The following is a 20233-nucleotide window of genomic DNA, read 5'->3' as shown; positions in this document are numbered from 1 at the left end:
GGGTAAAGAATGGTGTCCCTAGCCTCTGTTTTTCAGAGTATGGAGATGGATGGCTGGAGAGAGATTACTTGATCATTGCCTGTTAGGTTCACTCCCTCTGGGGCACCTGGCATTGGCCACTGTCGGTAGACAGATACTGGGCTAGATGGACCTTTGGTCTGACCTGGTACGGCCGTTCTTATGAGCCCCACTAAGCCTCCCGTTCCTCTCCTCCCCCATTAGAGAACTCACCTTACCCCTTCAGTGTTGTGCCCCACCTGTCTCCAGAGACATGCAGAGTGGTGCATCCAGGAGCAACAGGGAGGGAGTGGGGCTGACACTTTCCTGCCCCCCGCCACCATCATCCACCCAGGAAGCTGTGTGGCCACATTTGAGAAACAGTGCTCTAGACTCTAGAGCCTGGGGGGACACCTTAGTCCAAGCCCTTGCTCTGCCTAATTCAGAGCAGGGACTTGAACTGGGTCTCCCACATACTAGGTGATTGTCCTGGCTATTCCAGGGCCTCACATTCATGCTTTTTGCATGAACATTTTTGAAAGGTCTCAGTTTTGTTCAACTCAGAAAAAGTTATGGGGTGTAGACTCCATTCTGTCATGTGGTCCTTTACTGAGGACTAGGGGGTGTGTGTGTGCGCGCACACATGAATGGGTGAATGGTTGAGCGAATATTTGCCAGGGCTCTGTGACTAAGGCATGTCTGATTGAGAATGTATAGAATATCACTGTTTCATTTGGGTCAATGGGAAATCATTTATTTATGTGACCTCTGTCCCATCAACATTCTTCTGTTTCTTATCACCCTTGCAACATTCCTTGTTTGTAGGAGATGTTGGGCTCCCTACGCATGTTTGGAATCCTTGAATCATTCCAGCTGATGGCATAGATAGCAGGCAGCTTCTGGCAGTTGACAATCCCCTCATTTGTGTCATGTGTCTAGAGCTTCTGAAATCATGGTGCTCCAAAGAGATGATTTAATTGCTTTCCTCACTGATGTAATCCAACCAAATGCACTGAAACAATCATTTGTGGACATACAGTAGCTGATTGCCCACATGTGACTGGACCAATCAGCTGAACACAAGTGGTTACTCAGCCCTTAGCTGCTCTAGAGAGAAGATATAGGAAAGGACAGCATTTCCACGGTGTATGTGGCAGTCACAGGGTTATATCTAATGTAGTGTAAACAATGCACCACGCATCTATTTTCTGTAAATTATCATGTGAGAGACATAATCAGTGAGTGTCTGGAATGAGGAATCATTCTCTAATGAGTGCAAAGCCATTCTACTTGCATAATGTATGGTAGCTGTTCTAAATCCTTCTGTATGTCCCTCTTAGGTTTGTGAGAAGCTGATCCAACTAGCTATGTCTTCACTGCTCATGACACTGACCAAGGCCGGTGCAACCATTTAGGCAAACTAGGCAGCCGTCTAGGGTGCCTAGTGGTTGCGGGCACCTAAAAGTCCCCTCAGGCGAGGAGGTGGAGTGGAGGTGAGCTGGGGGGGGCGCACGCGGGGAGGGCTGCTCGCAGTAATGGGGGTGGGGTGCACACAGGGGAACAGCTCCCTGCCCCAGCTTACCTCCACTCTGCTTCCTCCGCTGAGCACACAGCCCAGCTCTAAGTCTCCTCCAATCAGCGCCGCAAGCCTGGACGGTGAGGAGAATTAGAGCAGCGCCGGCGTGCTNCCTGCCATTCCCATCACATCACCTTGGCCTTTCCCCTCCCCTTCCTTCGCGGACAGGAGATCAGCAGAGCCCGGTGCCAGAGGACAGGAAGGGGGGATAGCTGAGAGGACCAGGCGGCTGAAGAAAACAACGGATAGAGTTTGATTGGATTCTAGGGAGTCATGTATCAAAGGAGAAGACAGCGTTGATGTATGTGGGGGGCTGAGTTAGCTGCTGGAGGGGCGGGGGTGCAAGGTGGAAGTTTCGCCTAAGGTACGAAACTTTCTTGCACCGGCCCTGACACTGACACTGTTTCTATGTGCAGTATTAAGATGTTGACTTTTTTTTTTTTTGAGTGAAGCTACAAGTTCCTTTTGTGCAACTGCTGCATTTCTTATTTACATACTTGTGGTCAGGAGGATCTAAGCATTACGCACCAGTTAACATTAGCACTCTAATGGTGCAATTGTTATCTTCATAGAATTGTTTGAGTGCATTGAATAAGTTAGAAAATCCATTGTGGTCAGGCGCACTCTGTGCTCAGCCAATTATGCCTCCACATGGCGCTGTCATTCACCTTTAATTAATTAGCTAACATCTGCACAGTGGTTTGAAGATGTAAAGTACTACATAAATGCTGAGTAGCATTATCCTGCTCAGATTGTGCCTGGACCACATTTTGATGTTTGTTTATTGTTAATTATTATAATGACGATTTCTTTTTATTATCTATGTAGTGCCCCACGGCATGTGAAGCAGTTTACAAAACAAATGTAAAGAGGTAGTCCCTGCCCCAATGTTCTTGCAAGCTAATTTTAGACATGCCACAGTGAGTCAGAGTAACAAAGACCAGAAGGAATGGAAAGACTCCACATGAGAGCTCTGTGTCAGTACAGTGCCTATCACAATGGGGTCCTGGTCTATGACTAGGGATCCTATAAAGGCACTACAGTAACACAAATAAATAAAACCGTAATAAGAACACACATTAAGCAAGTTTCGTCATGTGCATTTCTTGGTGGCTCCTCTTTCTCCATATTTGTAAATTAGCTCATTTCTTGTAGCAGTGTGGAAAAAATAAGTCCTTAGAAAGTATATAAGTGAGGAGATGATGTTGACTTGGTATGCCATATATACAGGCAGCATGGAGAACAATGTGGAAATGGGAATCAACAGGGTCATTTGCAAAACGATAGGATGCAGAAAGGCGCAGACAGAAGGAAACAAAGTCCATGATATGGACCTGTGTCATGTCTCATGAACTTATGCCCATGTCTTCTACCTGCATTCAGACCTATGTTTGACTGACAATCATGTATGCTTATTGTAGGGAACCACAATGATCACCTTTGCTAGCAGCTCTGTTTCATACAATTAGAACAGGTGTGCCTGTCTCAAAATGATGTTCGTGCATCTGGAAATAGTTGCTGCTTTCAAGTGCTCGAGTATGCCATCTAACAATAGTGGCATCAGGAATTTCCCTTTATGTCTTTATACGGGTTTGATTTGGTTCTTGTATCATATGTGTTTAACATATCTGCACACATCTATTGCTTCTAATGCTATGCATCTTTTATCCTAGGCAATAACACCCATTGCTAACATACCTTTTCAGATTGCATAAGGTTCCACAGCTTCTTCAGCTTAAACTTCATAAGTGAGGTTTATAAAATGTCTGAGAAGTGTGAAGGATTTTGGCATGCTGAAAAGAGGGTTCAGTATCTACACAGGAGTCGAGCGCCAAAGGGTATGCCATGTGTCGTGTGTAAGGGTACTGCATAATAATGCAGCAGGTTCCCATGTTCCCATGTGTCTGCATGGATTTTCAGGTCTGTGAGGAGAAGGCTGAGGCTGTGGATAGTGTGGCCAGGCCACCAAATAACAGAAAGCAATGAATATATGCTTATAAGATCAGAGATTTCTTTAGGTACATATGCACCCTCTTAAGGTATATCTACACTACAAAAAAGGCACATTTTTAACTAGGGTTAAAATAGCATTGAAGACACAGCAACTCAGCTTTTAACTGGAGTTAGCAGCAGTTCAAGTTCAACCTCAGGCTGTCCTATAGTCTTCAACTGTTGCTGCTAACCCCAGTTAAAAGCTGAGTTGCCCGTCTTGACTGCTATTTTGACCCCAGGTGGCTAACCCAAGTTAAGAACACACCTTTTTGTGTGTGTGCGTGCAATGTTCACCTACTCTGTGACTGCAGAGGCAGAGTTCTGTGCTTGTGTGTTACCACATAATAATGCCAACATGCTGCATGTAGGGATTTATGTCAAGTGGTATCTGTTACAAATGTTGCTTCTCACGTTGTTTTATTTTCATAGAAAGCTTCCACTTCAAGGTAGATATATACTTCTCTTGCACACATTTCCCGCTTGCAGGCTATATCTTGTGTTTTGATCTCTTGTCAATCTTCCTTGGCTATGATTTCCTTCATAATGAGGATCTGTGCAAACCTGCTAATTCTGTGGCATAAACACATTCCTTATACCACACCTGCCAACTGCTTTGTGGTATCTGTGCCAGCTGTGTGCATAGGGATCTGTGATCACCTACCTTAATCTGTTAACCACTGTGATCACTGGCCACATAATGCTTGCTAGTGTGTTGTTTACAGTGATCTAGCATATGACTGTTTTGCTTCACATCTCTGTGACATGACAATGTACAGATATAATTATTTGTATAGCCTTGTAACTGAATGTGATGTTTGTTGGTTAATGGTTGATTTGTGATATATTTTGATCCATAGCATATTTTGATGATTGTCATTGTTTATGCCTCCTTGGGTGATACTGAAGATTAACAAGTAGTTTAAGGGGCAACTTCTTCAAATGACTTCATAGTCTTCAAATATAGTGGTGTCTGGAGAGGTGAACACAGATTGTGTCCATAAGTGTCCTGTTTGTGTGTCTAAATCAAGTATCTGGGTTTACAATTTCCCCACGCTCTTTAAAACTAGTTGATTCACTACATGTTTCTAAGCAACATGCAAATTCCTGCATATAGACTGGAGGCTTAGGAAGTGCTTGCTTACTTATTATTATTACCCAATATTCTGTCTGAAGCTAAAAATATTTGTTGTGAAACTCGAGCATGGGACAAAAAAGCTGCCAGAATTATTTTGGGGAAAGATTTGTTTTAGTAAGATATTATTGTGAGTTGAGTTTTCATTAAGATGTAAATAGCTATCTACTAACAAATCACAGACACAGATTTATGCCATGTGCATATAAGAAAGAAAGAAAGACCAGGTATATGAGGCTATACTTAAATCATTAAAATATTTAAAGGGAGTTGTACCTCTAAAACAGAGTATGACAATTGAGATGTTTTTCCTGTCTTTACAAACAATGTATTATATTAGATGACTTTTTTAAACACGAAGAAATGAGTGGAGTGATGGTAGAATTACTACGAATTCTTAGTCTGAGGTGATTATGTATTATTCGAAAGGTAACTTTATGTATCAAGGTTAAATTTTTAAAAAGCACCTGTGTGACTTGGTGACTACGTCCCATTTTCAGAAGCAACTTTTTCCTCCTTTCTGCCCCCTTTCACTTCCTCCCTCCTCTTCTGTTCCTTTTTTTTCTGTTCTCATCTTGCTTCCTGTCATTGCCCCAGCACTTTTTGTTTAACCTTTAATATTTATTTCATTAGCTCTTTCTTTTGATATGGGTTAACAGTATTCTGAAAGAATAATACAGTTTCATTGAGTAAATATAAAAAGGGTGATATAGACAGCATTGCTGAAATATACTGTGTATGTTATATTTATAATGCAAATTCTTGATTATTGGACAATATATTTTGGTGATCTAATTATTATAACTATATTTTCCTCCTTTATATTTTCATAGAATATCAGGTTTGGAAGGGATCTCAGGAAGTCATCTAATCCAGTGGTCCCCAACCTTTTTCATCTGAGGTGTGTGAGATGATGAGGCATAGATGACCATCTGCTGACAAGTGGCAGTGTCAATAGGTGTTACTGCTGCTAAGTAGTGTCATTCAGAGATGTTGCTGCTGAATATTGGTAGTGCCTCTGGTTGTGGCAGCTTGTCTGTTGGCTAGTACATGGGTGCACTTAGATGCCCTGGTGGGTGCCAATCCCTGATCTAGTCCAGCCCCCTACTCAAAGGGGGATCAATCCCCAGACAGTTTTTTGCCCCAGATCCCTAAATAGCCCCCTCAAGGATTGAACTCACAGTTCTGGGTTTAGCAGGCCAATGCTCAAACCACTGAGCTATCCCTCCTGTTTCCCTTTTCTGTTCTCTCTTTAATATTAGAAAAAGGAAAAAAAACCAATAAAATACAAATGAAAACAATAGTGCTATTGGCACTTAAGAGCAGAGCTGGTCAAAACTCAGAATTATGAGAATTTTTTACTTTTTTTGTTCTAATTCATAGTAAATGCAAATATTTTCAAAATTTCCCACAAAACAAAATTCCTGAAAAATTTCAGTTTCAGAAAATGTTTGTTTTGGTATTTTGGAATTTTGGAATTTTATATTGGAATTTCAAAATTCTGTTTCAAATTTTATTTTATGGGTTTTTATTTGTATGATATTTTTATTTTTGTTTTATTTCATGACATGGCTAGTAGTAGTGCATAGTACTCTGTACTTTAATATGCACTATTTAACATGTCACAATATGACATAATCATTGACATTTTATTTTTAAAATAATTAAGCATCTGTTACTTAGTACTGATTGAGACATCTTGTCTAGATCACAGTGTGTCCTGTTTGTATTGTAACAAAACAGTTTAATACTGTCAAGTAGAGTGGACATTTGAACCTAGGTCTCTCACATGCAGAATTAGGGCTCCCAGCACTTGTTGTGGGATGAGGGGAACACCACTACCAGTGCTGCTGGCATAGCATTGCCAATTTTGGGTGGAGGTATTCCTGGAGGTTTCATCACATGACATAATATTTAATTCCTGGAGACTCCAAGACAATCGTGGAGGGTTGGCAACCCTACACTGGCACCATCTCTTCCTTGCTTTTTCTCAAGCAACATCTGACCTGGCATAGGTGCCTAACTCCGGAAGAGGATTCATTGCTGTGAGCGGAGATGACATCTCCATGTGACCCCGAGTTAGGTGCCTCTCTCACTTTGAGGGACAGGGCATTAATCATACTCTCTCCTCAGCATTTCCTATTGGCTAGCTTGTGCAACTTCCCACACAGCATTCTGGCTTCTGTGAATGCCATTCTTGGGCACCTAACTTGGGGCTGTGAATTGTAGTAGGTGCCAGCATGCCCAAAAAGTTAGGTGCTGCAATATTCATTGCTGTAAAGTCTAAGTCCCGCTTGTGAATCTAGGTGCTAGTGGGATCTTCAAAAGTGCCTAAGCAGATTAGACGCCTAACCTGCTTATGCACTTTTGAAAATCTCACTAGGTACCTATCTGCATCTAGATACCTTTAAAAACCTGCCCCCCTGAGTATTTACCTCATTTTCAAAAATGAATTCTCTTTTGGAACTTAGTCTTCTAAGTCACTTAGGCCTGATGCACATTTAAAACCTAGCTATGGTGTTGAGGGGTGTGAAAAATCCACAGCCCTGAGAACCTTAGCTATGCCAATGCAACCCCCGATATAAATAGAGCTCAGCTGATGGAACGATGCTTCCATGAACCTACCTACCATCACTCAGGGAGGTGGAGTTCCTACTGTGATGGAAAAGCCACTTTCATTGCAGTAGACTGCATTTGCACTGTGGGGTATGCTGGCATCGCTCCAGAGCCATAGGTATCATGCTGTAGTCCCTGTAGTGCAGACTTGGTCTTAGACACTTTTGAAAATGTTACCCCAAATCATCTTCTCAAAGTTTGCTCCCTTGAGCTGAGTCATGGGAAAGTTAAGTTTAAGAGACTGCTGACAATGCTGCTTCTGTCCCCAAAATGGGTGTTTTGGTAGCCACTGTTTTTCTTTTAGAAAAGTGCAAAAACTGAAATGGTATATTTAGAAGACCTGTAAAGGAAACCCCACTTAGGCTTCCAAATCCTGAGTCTAGACACTTTAAAATAGGCAGGAGACAGGAGTGGAATATGGCATTTTACCCCCTTAATGAATTTAGAAATGTGCATAATCATGATTTCAAGTGGAAGATGGAACCACACTATCCTATTATGTGTGAAGGAGGAGCCAACAAAAGCTGAACTGATCGCAGAACAAAAGCGAGATACTGTCTGCCGTTTGTATGATTCATATTGTTTGCATTGGTGTATGGTAGTCTGACTGCAGTTTCCCTGGAAACCACACAAAGTAGAAATGTGTAACTCAAGGTAACCAACCCAGTGGGCAAAACTGTAAAGTAAGACGGGGATTTTGAAAGAAGCCTAAGGGAGTTTGGCACCTAACTCCCATTGAAAATCCAAGACAAAGTAATTAAAAATGGAAGTTTCTCTGTTGACTTCAAAGGGCTTTGGATCAGGTCCCTACTCCACAATAACCAGAATAGGATACTGCAATCTCATAGAAATTCACAGGCAGCGCCTACCAAGTTTGCAACAAACAATAGCCAGGGACATATGAGATCGAATTCACATGAATGTGATCACGGGGTTTTGTGCTTGCATGAGCTGTTGGTGAATTTACAGTTTGCTATGTGGACTGACAGGAAGCTGTGCATACCCCAATAGGGGTATGATTTGAAGAAAACCATTTGAAGTCAACAAGAGAGGTTCCCATTGGCTTCAGTGGACTTTAGATGAGACCTTAGGATGGGATCCAGAACAGCAGCCGCCTGCAAAACCCTCAAGAATGTGGATGATTTGTATTCCACCTCTCCCCTGCCAAAAAACCCCAAAACCTCCACCTGTTTTAGCAGTTGCTGCTGCAAAGGATCCTTTCATCTTACAGCTGTTGAGCAACTATTGAATTTTTATTCTCTTTCATGCCAAAGCCCTCTGTTAGGAAACTTTAAAAAAATATGTATAATGGCTGCCTGGTGCATTGGAGGAAGAGATAGAAGAGAGAGGTGCATGGGGCGGGTTTTGGTCTTGTTAAGCCCTAGAGAAACAAAGCTGTTGGATGTTTTTGTTTTCTTTCTCTGAGATTCATGCTTCTCTCATTATGGCACTTGGAAACATTTGGTGCCAAATTCAGGTCTGAGCTACCCCATGCATTGTAATCAATGGTGTGGAGTGTGGGTGTGTATGGGGAGGTGTAACTGAAAGCAAAATTTGCACCAGATTTTATCTCAGTCTGAAACCTCATAAATGCCAGAGAGGGGAATGTGCTCACCCGGTGAGCTGCTCATGCACATGCTCAGCAGATAAATGACCAACAGAGAAATCATGAACTGGTACCTGCAGGGACTATATGTGGACATGCTGTGGGTCGAGACTAGGTGTGTCCAGAGCAATGCCTCTGAAATGAGGAGTACGGAGGTCATTTTCTTGAGGAACCAGTACTTCTGCATGCCAGTGGTGTGCAGTCTTGCCTCTATGGAATGCCGTAAGCTAGGCAGCCTTCTCATGTTTAATGCCGTTCCTCCTTCTGTCTCTGTGGTGTAGTAAGTGCACACTGTGCTATGTCTGAAGTACTTTGGAAGGTTGCTGCCAAAAGCCTTTTGTGAAACAAATTGATCCGAATCATTTGGGGCAGAGAATGTGGTCTTGTGCAATGAGTACAGGATTGAGAGCCAGGATCCATTTAACCTCCCTGTGCATCAGTTTTCCCGTCAGTAATATGGGGATAATAATGCTTTCAATAACTCTCTATAGTTTCTTGCAGTATAAGAATATGTAATTTGAGAGTGGAAGCTATCCTGGCAAGTTGCACACAACAAGAAGTATTTTAAATATGTATATTTTGGAAATGGGTTCCTATAGGAAAAGAGGGTGAGTGCTAAGGGAGGAAATAGATAAGAAAGAAACAAAGGAAAGCATCAATGGTGGTCTGGCATGTCAGGGTATTTAGTATTAAATCCCCCATTGTGGAGATTCATGTTGTGCCATAGAGTTGCCAGTGATTTGCTGGTGGAGGCTGCTGTTAAAATTCCACAACCAAACTGGAGGGAAGACAGGAGCCATTTTCTGCCTCTGAATCAGTTCGCCCTTAACCTAGGGTCATAGAGTTACTTCTGAAGAACAAAATGTTGCATTATAATGCACCAGAGTGCATCAACTAGCATGTGCGCGCACACCTTGCAAATTACAGAAGCCGAATGCTCTACTTTACTATCGAGAGACTCAGTATATTTTTCCAAGAGAAAGTATACACTGCTCCGGCCACGTGCAGCATGGTATAAGTTTGCTTGTCAAATCTTGTTGCCTCCCTCTTTAATTATGGTTATGAGAAAGAGCTTTAGTTTCAATGGGGCAACAAATTAAGAGACTCCTCAGTCTCCAGATTAAGAGACTCCTCTGAAATCACAAACATATCTAATGTATTGAGTTTAGCACAGGCTAAGGTGGAACCTTTTTGGTGCCATCTATACAGGACATTTTGTCAAAATTCCACACTATTGCTAACACTTGTTCAGTGCCACTGAGTATATCAAAGTGGGGAGTCACCCCTAGTGTAGACAGTTCTCTTGGAACCCTTCTCAAAGCAGATATAATTGACACAACACTGGTGGCAGTTGGTGGTCCATCTACACTAGAGCTACTATTGCTGCTAGCATTAGTGGGGTTGAACCTATGTTAGCTACAGTGGGAACTTTCAGAAATTTCCCAAGTGTAAGGGCTCAGTGGAAGCACCTTGTTATGCTATTAGCAGCACATCTCTGGCACATACCAGCATAGTCTTGGAATAACAGGTCTCAAAAATCGAATGAAATGGTCAGATTCCCTGTGATTCAGTGTTCCTAGCTATCATCTCTCTAGATTTTAGTATCATGATGGTAAAATGAGTGTGTTTCTTATTTCCTTATCTCCTGTCCCTGGTAGTTGGATTCTGGGGATTATTCCATCTGAAACTCAGATACAGACTTCCAGTTAGTGTCTGGAAATTCTCATTCCCAGCATATGTGTATAAATAGCATTGATTTTCTTTTCTTCTCTGTGTGCATGAGTGTGCTGAATGTAGCAGCTTTCCTCCTGCACATACGTTGAGATGTGGTCAAAGTGGGTTTAAATATAATTTACTCACTGCCATCCTGTTGTCATTCATGGTGTCTATATTTAATTTGGTTTACATTCCTTCATCAGAAATCCATCTCGGCACAATGAACACTACAACCCAAATTTAAAAGCCAGTTCTGAGTGAGACTGGTGACATTTACACAAAATAAGAAGCACTGAAAATAAAATCATAAATTCTGTTCCAAGTGAACATACTGTGTCCTTGTGGGATTTAGATTAATCACATTTGAATCAGCTTTGTATCCAAGAAAACCATCTATTTCTCAGTCCTTGGTTCAAAAAGCCATTTATATTTCTCTTTAAGGGGTTAATTCTGCAAGACACTGAATATCTGCTGTGAGGAGCTAATCACTCTCAACTCTCATTGATTCAGTCACCTCGAATTCAGTGAGTGTTGAAGATGCCTGGCATTTCACAGGTGAGGCCTTAACCTAATGTTTATATAGTCCTTAGAAAATGTTATCTGATTATTATTATTAATCATTTGTACCACAGACGTACCTAGTGGCCCCAGCTGGGATCAGAGCCCCATTGTACTATGCTTTGTGCAGACGCATAGTCAGAAATGGTCCTTGCCCTGAAGAGATTACAGTCTAAATAGATAAAACTGACACATGCTGACACTAAACTGGGAGGAGTGGTAGATATGCTGGAGGGTAGGGATAGGATACAGAGGGACCTAGACAAATTAGAGGATTGGGCCAAAAGAAACCTGATGAGGTTCAGCAAGGACAAGTGCAGAGTCCTGCACTTAGGACGGAAGAATCCCATGCACTGTTACAGACTAGGGAACGAATGGCTAGGAAGCAGTTCTGCAGAAAAGGACCTGGGGATTACAGTGAATGATACACTGGATATCAGTCAGCAGTGTGCCCTTGTTGCCAAGTAGGCCAATGGTATATTGGGCTGTTTTAGTAGGAGCATTGCCAGCAGTTCAAAGGAAGTGATTATTCACCTCTATTTAGCACTGGTGAGGCCACACCTGGAGTATTACCTCCAGTTTTGGTCCCCCCACTACAGGAGGGACGTGGAAAAATTGGAGAGAGTCCAGTGAAGGCCAGCTATAATGATTAGGGGGCTGGGGCACATGACTTACGAGGAGAGGCTGAGGGAACTGGGATTTAGGAAGGTGAGGGGGTATTTGGGAGCATGCACTTCACACCTGAAAAGGGAGTTTCCAAAGAGATGGAGCTCAGCTATTTCAGTGGTGGCAGATGGACAGAACAAGAACAATGGGCCTACAAGTGCAGGGGGGTAGGTTTAAGGTTGGAGAAGGGCCGGCTCGAGCCCTTCACTGCCCCAAGCACGTGGCATGCGGCGGGGGGCGCTCGCCACTCGCCGTCCGCAGCTCCGGTGGACCGTCCCGCAGGATGTCTGTGGAGGTCGCTGGTCTCCAGGCGATGAATGTTCCGCTCGGTCCTTTCTACTCTTTTCGTCCCGGCAGCCTGGTGCCCTCCACCTTGCAGGCGTGCCTGTGCGATGCCCCTGCCAAAAACGCGGAGGCCACGGGACCAAAAAACGCATATTAAATCAAAGATGACAGAAGACTGATCAAAATTAGAAGTTGATGTGATCCACCCCTACCACCCCCTCCGCAGGGAGCCTGTGGGAGGTCCACCGGAGCGCGCCTCCGCCCTCTCGGCAACCGGCAGAGGTGCCCCCCAACGGCATGCCGCCCCAGCATGCGCTTGGCGCGCTGGGGACTGGAGCTGGCCCTGGCTGAGATTAGGAAAAACTTACAGTGGATAGAAGCTGGATAGTCAACAGTGTGCCCTTTGTGCCAGAAGGCTAACGACATTTGGCTGTATAAGTGGGGGCATTGCCAGCAGACAGAGGGATGTGACATCACATCTATTTGACACTGGGTGCACCTCATCTGGAGTACTGTGTCCAGTTTTGGTCCCCACACTACAAGAAGGATGTGGAAAATGGAAAGAGTCCAGCAGAGGGCAACAAAATGGTTAGGGGCTGGAGCACATGACTTATTGAGGAAGGCTGAGGGAACTGGGATTGTTTAGTCTGCAGAAGAGAAGGATGAGGGGGATTTGATAGCGCTTTCAACTTCTGAAACGGGGTTCCAAAGAGGAGGGATCTAGACGTGTTCTCAGTGGTACCTGATGACAGAAACAAGGAGTAATAGTTCATAGTTGCAATGGGGAGGTTAGGTTGGATATTAGGAAAAAACTTTATCACTAGGAGGGTGATGAAGCACTGGATGGGTTATGCTAGGGGAGTGTGATGAATCCTTTGTTAGAGTTTTAAGGTCACGGCTCCTGACAAGGCCTGACTGGATGATTGTCATTGGGAACGGTCCTGCTTTGAGCAGGGGTTGACTAAGAGACCTCCTGAGATCCCTTTTCCAACCCCTGATATGTACTATGATGCTATATGAGTATGTGTTGGGGGCGGGGAGGAGAAAAGGCTCCAAGTACTAGGCAATATGGCATGGGTCAGAATTACATTCTCTAGGTCCTGCTCTAGCTACATTAAGTACTGTGATCAATTTAATTATTTTTTTGTTCTTTTGTTTATGGTAAAGATGTAAATCCGAAATATCAAAGGGGGGTCAGTAGTCTGGTAAGAGGATCAGTTGAATAAAGGATGCGCAGTTAATTAAAGGATCCGGTAGTTAATGAATTGTAAATGATGAATTGTAGCACCTGTGGAAATCTCTGTAAACAAGTAGGGTATAAAAGACATGGCAAAGGCTAGTGATGGGTGCATGATTTGAGATTTGTATCTCCTGCACCTTATTTGATATCAAATAAAGAGATTCACTTCTCCACTCCGGTGTATCACTGGGATACGCACACCGGGCAAACGAACCCTAACTGTTGCCCCCTGCAACATAAGGATGTATTATTATTCCAGTTTTGCAGATGGAGACCTGAAGCACAGAGAGGTTAAGTGACTTGCCCAAGGTTGAAGCCTGTCTCCTGAGTGCTAGTCCAGTGCCTTAACCATATGTTCATCCTTTCTCTTTAATTGCACATCAGTTATAAGTTGTAAAAAATAGCAAGTTATGTAGAGTCCCTGTAACAGATTCTGTAAACCAATATCATTTTTGTATATAAACACACAGAGGAGGTATCTGTTTTCAGACTCTTATGTCTGGTTTTGATTTAATTTCTGTGGGAAAGTGTAAGGAGAGACAGGCACATGATTAAGCATAGCAAGATAGATTCTCTGAGCCAACTCAGCTACACTTGCACAGAATCAGAAGTGTCTGCTCCCACAGTACCAAGCTGCCAGACAACAGCCTAGTCCTCAGCAAACATAAGAACATAAGAATAGCCATACTGTTTTCTGACAGTGGCCAATGCCAGGTGCCCCAGAGGGAATGAACAGAACAGGTAATTATCAAGTGATCCATCCCTTGTCACCAGAGGTGAAAGTAAGCTGGTACACAGCCGACAGCACCAGCAGGGCTGCTGATGGGGGGTGGGGAGGAGGGGGGCAAAAGGGGCAGCTTCCCTGGGGCCTGGCAATTTAAAAGTGCCCAGGCTCCCACCAACAGCTGGAGTCCCTGACCCTTTAAATTGCTGCCAGAGCCCCAGAGCTCCTGGCTGCCAGCGCCGGTACTGCTACAATAGGACTCCGACAGTGATTTAAAGGGCCCAGGTTGCTGCCGCCGTAGTGGCAGCTGGGAGCCCCGGGGCTCCAGCAGTGATTTAAAGGGTGCAGAGCTCCCAGCTGCCGCTGCTGCTAACCCCCAGCCCTTTAAATCACAGCCGGACCCCCCAGGGTAGTGCTAGCAGTGGTGGTGGCCAGGAACCCCAGGCCCTTTAAATTGCCGCCAAAGCCCAGGGCAGAGCAGGCCAGGCAGTGCTGAAGGGCTGATTGGGGGAGTCTGGCCCAGCCCTGCCCCTTCTGCCCAAGGCCCTGCCCCTTCCAGGAGCCCAGAGCTACCTCCCACACACCTTAGTCAGGACTCCGGCTGCTCTGTGTCCCTTAAGTTACTTTCACCCCTGCTTGTCGCGCATTCCCAGGTTCTGGCAAACAGAGGCTAGGGACACCATGCCTGCCCATCCTGGCTAATAAACTAAATTTGTTTAGTTCTTTTTTGAACCCTGTTATAGTCTTGGCCTGCACAACATCCTCTGGCAAAGAGTTCCACAGGTTGACTGTGCGTTGTGTGAAAAAATACTTCCATTTGTTTGTTTTAAACCTGCTGCCTATTAATTTCATTTGGTGAACCCTAGTTCTTGTGTTATGAGAAGGAGCAAATAACACTTTCTTCTTTATTTTCTCCACACCATCATAATTTTATAGATCTCTAGCAAATCCCGCCCCTCAGTCATCTTTTTTCCAAGCTGAAAAGTCCCAATCTTATTAATCTCTCCTCATATGGCAGCCGTTCCATATCCCTAATAATTTTTGTTGCCCTTTTCTCAACCTTTTCCAATTCTGAACCTTTTTTAAAGGCTGCTCTGTTTGGCACCCAGATTCCTGTGGTCCCTGAGGACCATACTTATAACTGGGAACCAGCTGAATGCAGTTTCATCCCAGCCATGTCCCCTTTCATCTGGCTATCTGCCCCTATGTGGTATGGAACCCCTATACCAACTCAATACTATCAGGGGATTTCTCCATACGGAGGGGAGAGGAGAGATCTTCAAGTGTGTCTTTATGCTGGGTTTATGGCTGTTTTGTACAAATGCCTTGGCAGGGTCAAGGATCTTGCTAAATGGTTTAAGCCCTGCTCCCACTAGAACCAAATCAGAGTTTTGCCATTGACGTCAACTGGAGCAAGATTATGCGCAATGTACAGTGAACCCATACAACTTCAAATTGTCCCTGTAGGTTAAATATAGCAAACATTGTCCTTATGGCATATTGGTTGAAGAACTTAAAGAGTTGTTACAAACCTCATTCAAGGTATTGGATGTAACCTGTTATTTTTGGTGGCTCCTTTTGTTTAAAGAGAGATGGGAGATTTCAAGAAGTGAGGTTAGAATGGATAGTTGATGTAAATATTCAACCAGTTTGAGGGAAACCAGTTCAAAACATCAAGGAAAGCTAGACAATCTTGAGTAATATGAACAGTCACATGTGGGACAAGCATATTCAGCAAAATTAGGTGTCCAGTAAAACTAGTTTCACCACTGCTTGCTCTGCCTCCTCTCTGAAACTGAGTTCTGAGTCAGAGCCCTTAGCTGATGTCATTAGCATTTACTAGCAGGTGCCTTGCTGTATGTTCAGCAGCATAAACAACAGAGCAAGGAGCAGTGCGGACTTGAAGAACACAAGACTCTGTTGATTGCACTGTAAGTAATGTTTTTTCCCTTGGAGAATTATAATCCATGTTCCCTGTGCTACATGCAGATTGGTTCATGGATAATCAGTTGTGGAATTATTCCATCCACACGTATGTTGCTTTTGTTCAATTTCAACCTTTTTTAAAAAAATCAACGCTACAGAACCTCTTTGTATGTAATAGCTCCTTTCAGATAAACTGTATCTCCAAATGTTTTAAGTAGTTAAATAATATAAGAAAGTCATGGTACCAAATGTCATGTGTGGCATAAAGAGATTGTATAGTGAATACATTAAAGTGTTATGCTGCAAGTCCAGGGCACAGGGAGAGAGAAAAGGGAGGCTGATGTAAGCAGGAAAAAATATAATTTAACATGAGACTTTGAGAGAGAGAGAAAGAGCTGATGAGGCAGAGGATTACTCAAAAGCTTTTGAAGATTGCAGAGCTGGGTAGAGAAGGTTCTTGCGCCAGCATTAGAAGAAGTGCCTGGAGGCAGAGTCTGGAAAAGCAGACCGAGAGAGAGAAGCTGGAGTAAGCCTGAAATGCTGTAAGATCAATTATGACAAATTTAAATGTGTTGCTGACACGACAGGGAAGTCATGGTGGGTTTGCTATCGGTGTCCCTCCTAGCATTCAGAGCTGACTAGATTTTGGAGAACTGGGGCTTTGATGGAATATGGTGTAAGAAAATGCCATGGGCAAGGTGAGAATTGATGGAGGTAATCAAATTCAGTCAAAGAGAGGTGCCCAGTTCCATTGAACATCAACATTGGACACATAACTAACTCCCTTTGAAAATCCCAGACTCTATGTTTGTTCATTCAGGGTATTTTATTTTAAAAACATATCCCCTGGATGGAGAGGCTACTGGGCATATTGAGTTTACATATACCGAAGACTGTTATTTACTTTTTATTTGGTCTGTTGATCAAAACCCAGACACTAAATACTGTACTAGCACGGTTTGTGCCCAGTGATGTCATTTCAGTATTTAAAGATGCTGTTACCACAAGTACATTGACACTGACAGTTCCCACACCACTTTGGAAAACCCTCTCCAGTTGTTTTGGTTGCTACTGTCCTTTTCCATTGGTTCTGTTTATTTGGAGTTCCACTATTTGTAATTTCTCAAGATTTTTCCAGTTCAGTCTCATCACTCTCACTATCAGCATCACACTTTCCTCCCTTTTTTATGATCTCTAGGATCTCCTCAGTTCTCCATTGTCAAGGTTTTTTTCCCCATTTTGAACTTTAGAGTACAAGAAGTGGGGACCTGCATGAACACTTCTAAGCTTAATTACTAGCTTAGGTCTGGTACGCTGCCACCAGCCAGAATTTAGTGTCTGGCACACTTTCTGTTCCCCCAAAACCTTCCCTGGGGAACCCAGACCCAAACCCCTTGGGTCTTAAAACAAGGAGAAATTAACCATCCCCACTTACTTTCCCCCATCAAGAACTATTCTCCTCCCTGGTTGCCTTGAGAGCGCTTCACACAGATCCCAAACTCCTTGATCGTAAACAAAGAGGAATAACTTCCCCTCTTTCCCCAGACTTTCCCCTCCTGGGTTGCAATGAGAAGGCTTCAACACAGACCAAAAAACTCCATTGGATCTTAAAACAAAGAGGGAATTAACCCATCCCCAACTCCTCCCCCCAACCAATCCCTGTAAGTTCAGACTCAGTCGCTGGATCTTAAAAACAAGGAAAAATCAATCAGGTTCTTAAAAAGAAAGCTTTTTAGTTAAAGAAAGAAAAGGTAAAAATTATCTCTGTAAAATCAGGATGGAAAATGCTTTACAGGGTACTCAGATTCATATAGACCAGAGGGATCCCCCCGCAGCCTTAGATTCAAAGTTACAGCAAACAGAAGTAAAAATCCTTCCAGCAAAAGAAACTTTTACAAGTTGAGAAAACAAACAGAAGACTAATCTGCCTTGCCTGGCTATTACTTACAATTTTGAAACATGAAAGACTGATTCAGAAAGTTTGGGAAAGCCTGGAAGGATGTCTCATCCCTCTCAGTCCCGAGAGCGAACAACCAACAAAACGAAAAGCACAAACAAAGACTTCCCTCCACCAAGATTTGAAAGTATCTTGTCCCCCTATTGGTCCTCTGGTCAGATGTCAGCCAGGTTCACTGAGCTTCTTAACCCTTTACAGGTAAAAGAGACATTAACCCTTAACCATCTGTTTATGACATCCATGAATTTTCAGAAATAATTGTCATTGGTTTGGTACATTCATTAACAATTCCCCTAACACTTTGGTATGCACATTACCTGGACTTGTTGATATGTATATATACACATTTTCTGTGTATTCCCTTACCTATTTGTGTTTTACCAATTGCTACAGTATATTTACAAACGTTTTAATAGGTATTAACTGCAGAGAGCAATTTTTTTCTGCTGTTAATTACAAATTTTTAAAAAATCTTGTTCCCCGATTATGGAACCATAGTAATTTTTCGCCCATTCCTTATACATTAATGGATTTATTTTCTCTCTGGTGTATGTATTTCCCCTTAACACACTTGAGATTGAACAAAGTTGTTCTTTGTTTCCCTTTTGCTAACATTAATACTGCTTTCTTTCTGCCTTATCTTTGCCTGCAAAACTTAACTGAATATTCTTTGACTCCTTCCCCCCTTTCTGTTGCACACCAAACTTCTTTTAACCCTCAGTCTCTCATTGAAAATTGCAAACAAATGGAGAATGACTGATTTCAAATTAATTCTAGCCTACTGCACCTTAATTATGGCGTCTTTTACGATATTTCGGTCTTCTTCCACATTCATGGATTTTAACATTTCTTCTTTCACAATTCAGTAATATCCCAAAATTTGTTTCCTTGAAATATAATATTGCTAATACGCGGAACCCTTTTGCCATTGTATTGAATTCAAATAGCCTGTGGTCACTGCTTCCATGCCCCCTCCCCAGTATGTTCAGGTTCTTAAACAGTTCCTTTCTGTTGGTGAGCATATGTTGAAAATTATTAAGATTTGTAGACCAAATATGTTTTTTTCTTACAGAATCTTAGAAAAATGAAGTCAATCTTTTACCTGTGTTTTTTGATTGCTGGGATTCATGGTGAAAGACCTTGCCAACAGAATTCTAGCTACAACAGCACTGAAAATTACCACGGTGGAAACAGAAACCAAGTAGGTCCAGCAAACGAAAATATGCTGGGTCATAAAGTAGAGAGAAGCATTTGTCAGTTTGCATTTAATTTTTATAAGGAGGCTTCTTCTCAGAGAAACAACAAGAATGTGATCTTTTCTCCCTTAAGCATATCCACTGCCTTTGCAATGCTGTCCCTGGCTGCTAAATCAGAGACACTGCAAGAGATTTTTAGAGTGTTCCACTTTAAACCAAATGAGATCCAGCAAGAAGAGATACATGAAGGTTTCCGTCAGCTCATGCAGTCACTAAATCGCCAGAATGCTAACTTCCTGCTGGATATGGGGAATGTGCTGTTTGTGAAAGAGCAGCTGAAACTGCAACAGCAATTTTTAAATGATATAAAAAACTTTTACAGTGGAGAAGCTTTCCCAGAAAACTTCAAGAATGTCAGACCAGTTCAGCAGAAGATCAATAATTACATAGAGAAAAAAACACATGGGAAAATTATCAACTTACTCAATAATCTGGATCCAGCTACTGAAATTCTTCTTCTTAGTTATGTTTACCTTAAGGGTAAGACAAAGTCATGGGACATCTCGCCAAAATCATAGGTCATTTGGCTAGCCTTGTGCCAATTCTAGGCTTCACCACTCCCTTTTGAGTACTATTTTTGGAGGGGGAATCACTATCTGCTTCACAATTGATGTTTTATTCACAGTGTTAATTATGAATAGAGCTGGTCAACACATTTTCAATGAAAATAATTTTCTGATTGAAAGTGCTGACTGTTTTTTTTGACAAAATTTTGGTGATTTTTTCCCCATTTTCTGATCAAAGCCAGAGCTGATAAAAAAAAATTAGTAAAAAAATTTTTTTTTTTCTAATGAAAGGGTACATAAACTATACATTCACATAGGTACCAAATTCAGGAGAACATCCGTGTTCAACAAAAGCAGCAGAGAATCCTGTGGCACCTTATAGACTAACAGACGTTTTGGAGCGTGAGCTTTCGTGGGTGAATACCCACTTCATCAGACGCAGGTAGTGGAAATTTCCAGGGGCAGGTATATATATACTAG

At 42.6% G+C, this 20233-nt stretch overlaps 1 protein-coding gene across 1 annotated transcript in view; it reads left to right on the top strand.

Moving 5' to 3' along the window:
• LOC116826266 (alpha-1-antitrypsin-like) overlaps positions 1 to 20233 on the top strand; it is a 45764-nt gene that overhangs the window by 10395 nt on the left and 15136 nt on the right. The window contains 1 exon segment of the mRNA XM_032782902.2: positions 19064 to 19727. Within this exon segment, the coding sequence (XP_032638793.1) occupies positions 19064 to 19727 (664 nt within the window).

This window comes from Chelonoidis abingdonii, chromosome 4, assembly GCF_003597395.2.
Source record: "Chelonoidis abingdonii isolate Lonesome George chromosome 4, CheloAbing_2.0, whole genome shotgun sequence".
Classification (NCBI taxonomy): domain Eukaryota; kingdom Metazoa; phylum Chordata; order Testudines; family Testudinidae; genus Chelonoidis; species Chelonoidis abingdonii.
Note: the sequence above shows the minus strand (reverse complement) of the source record. Positions and strands in the feature narration are given on the sequence as shown.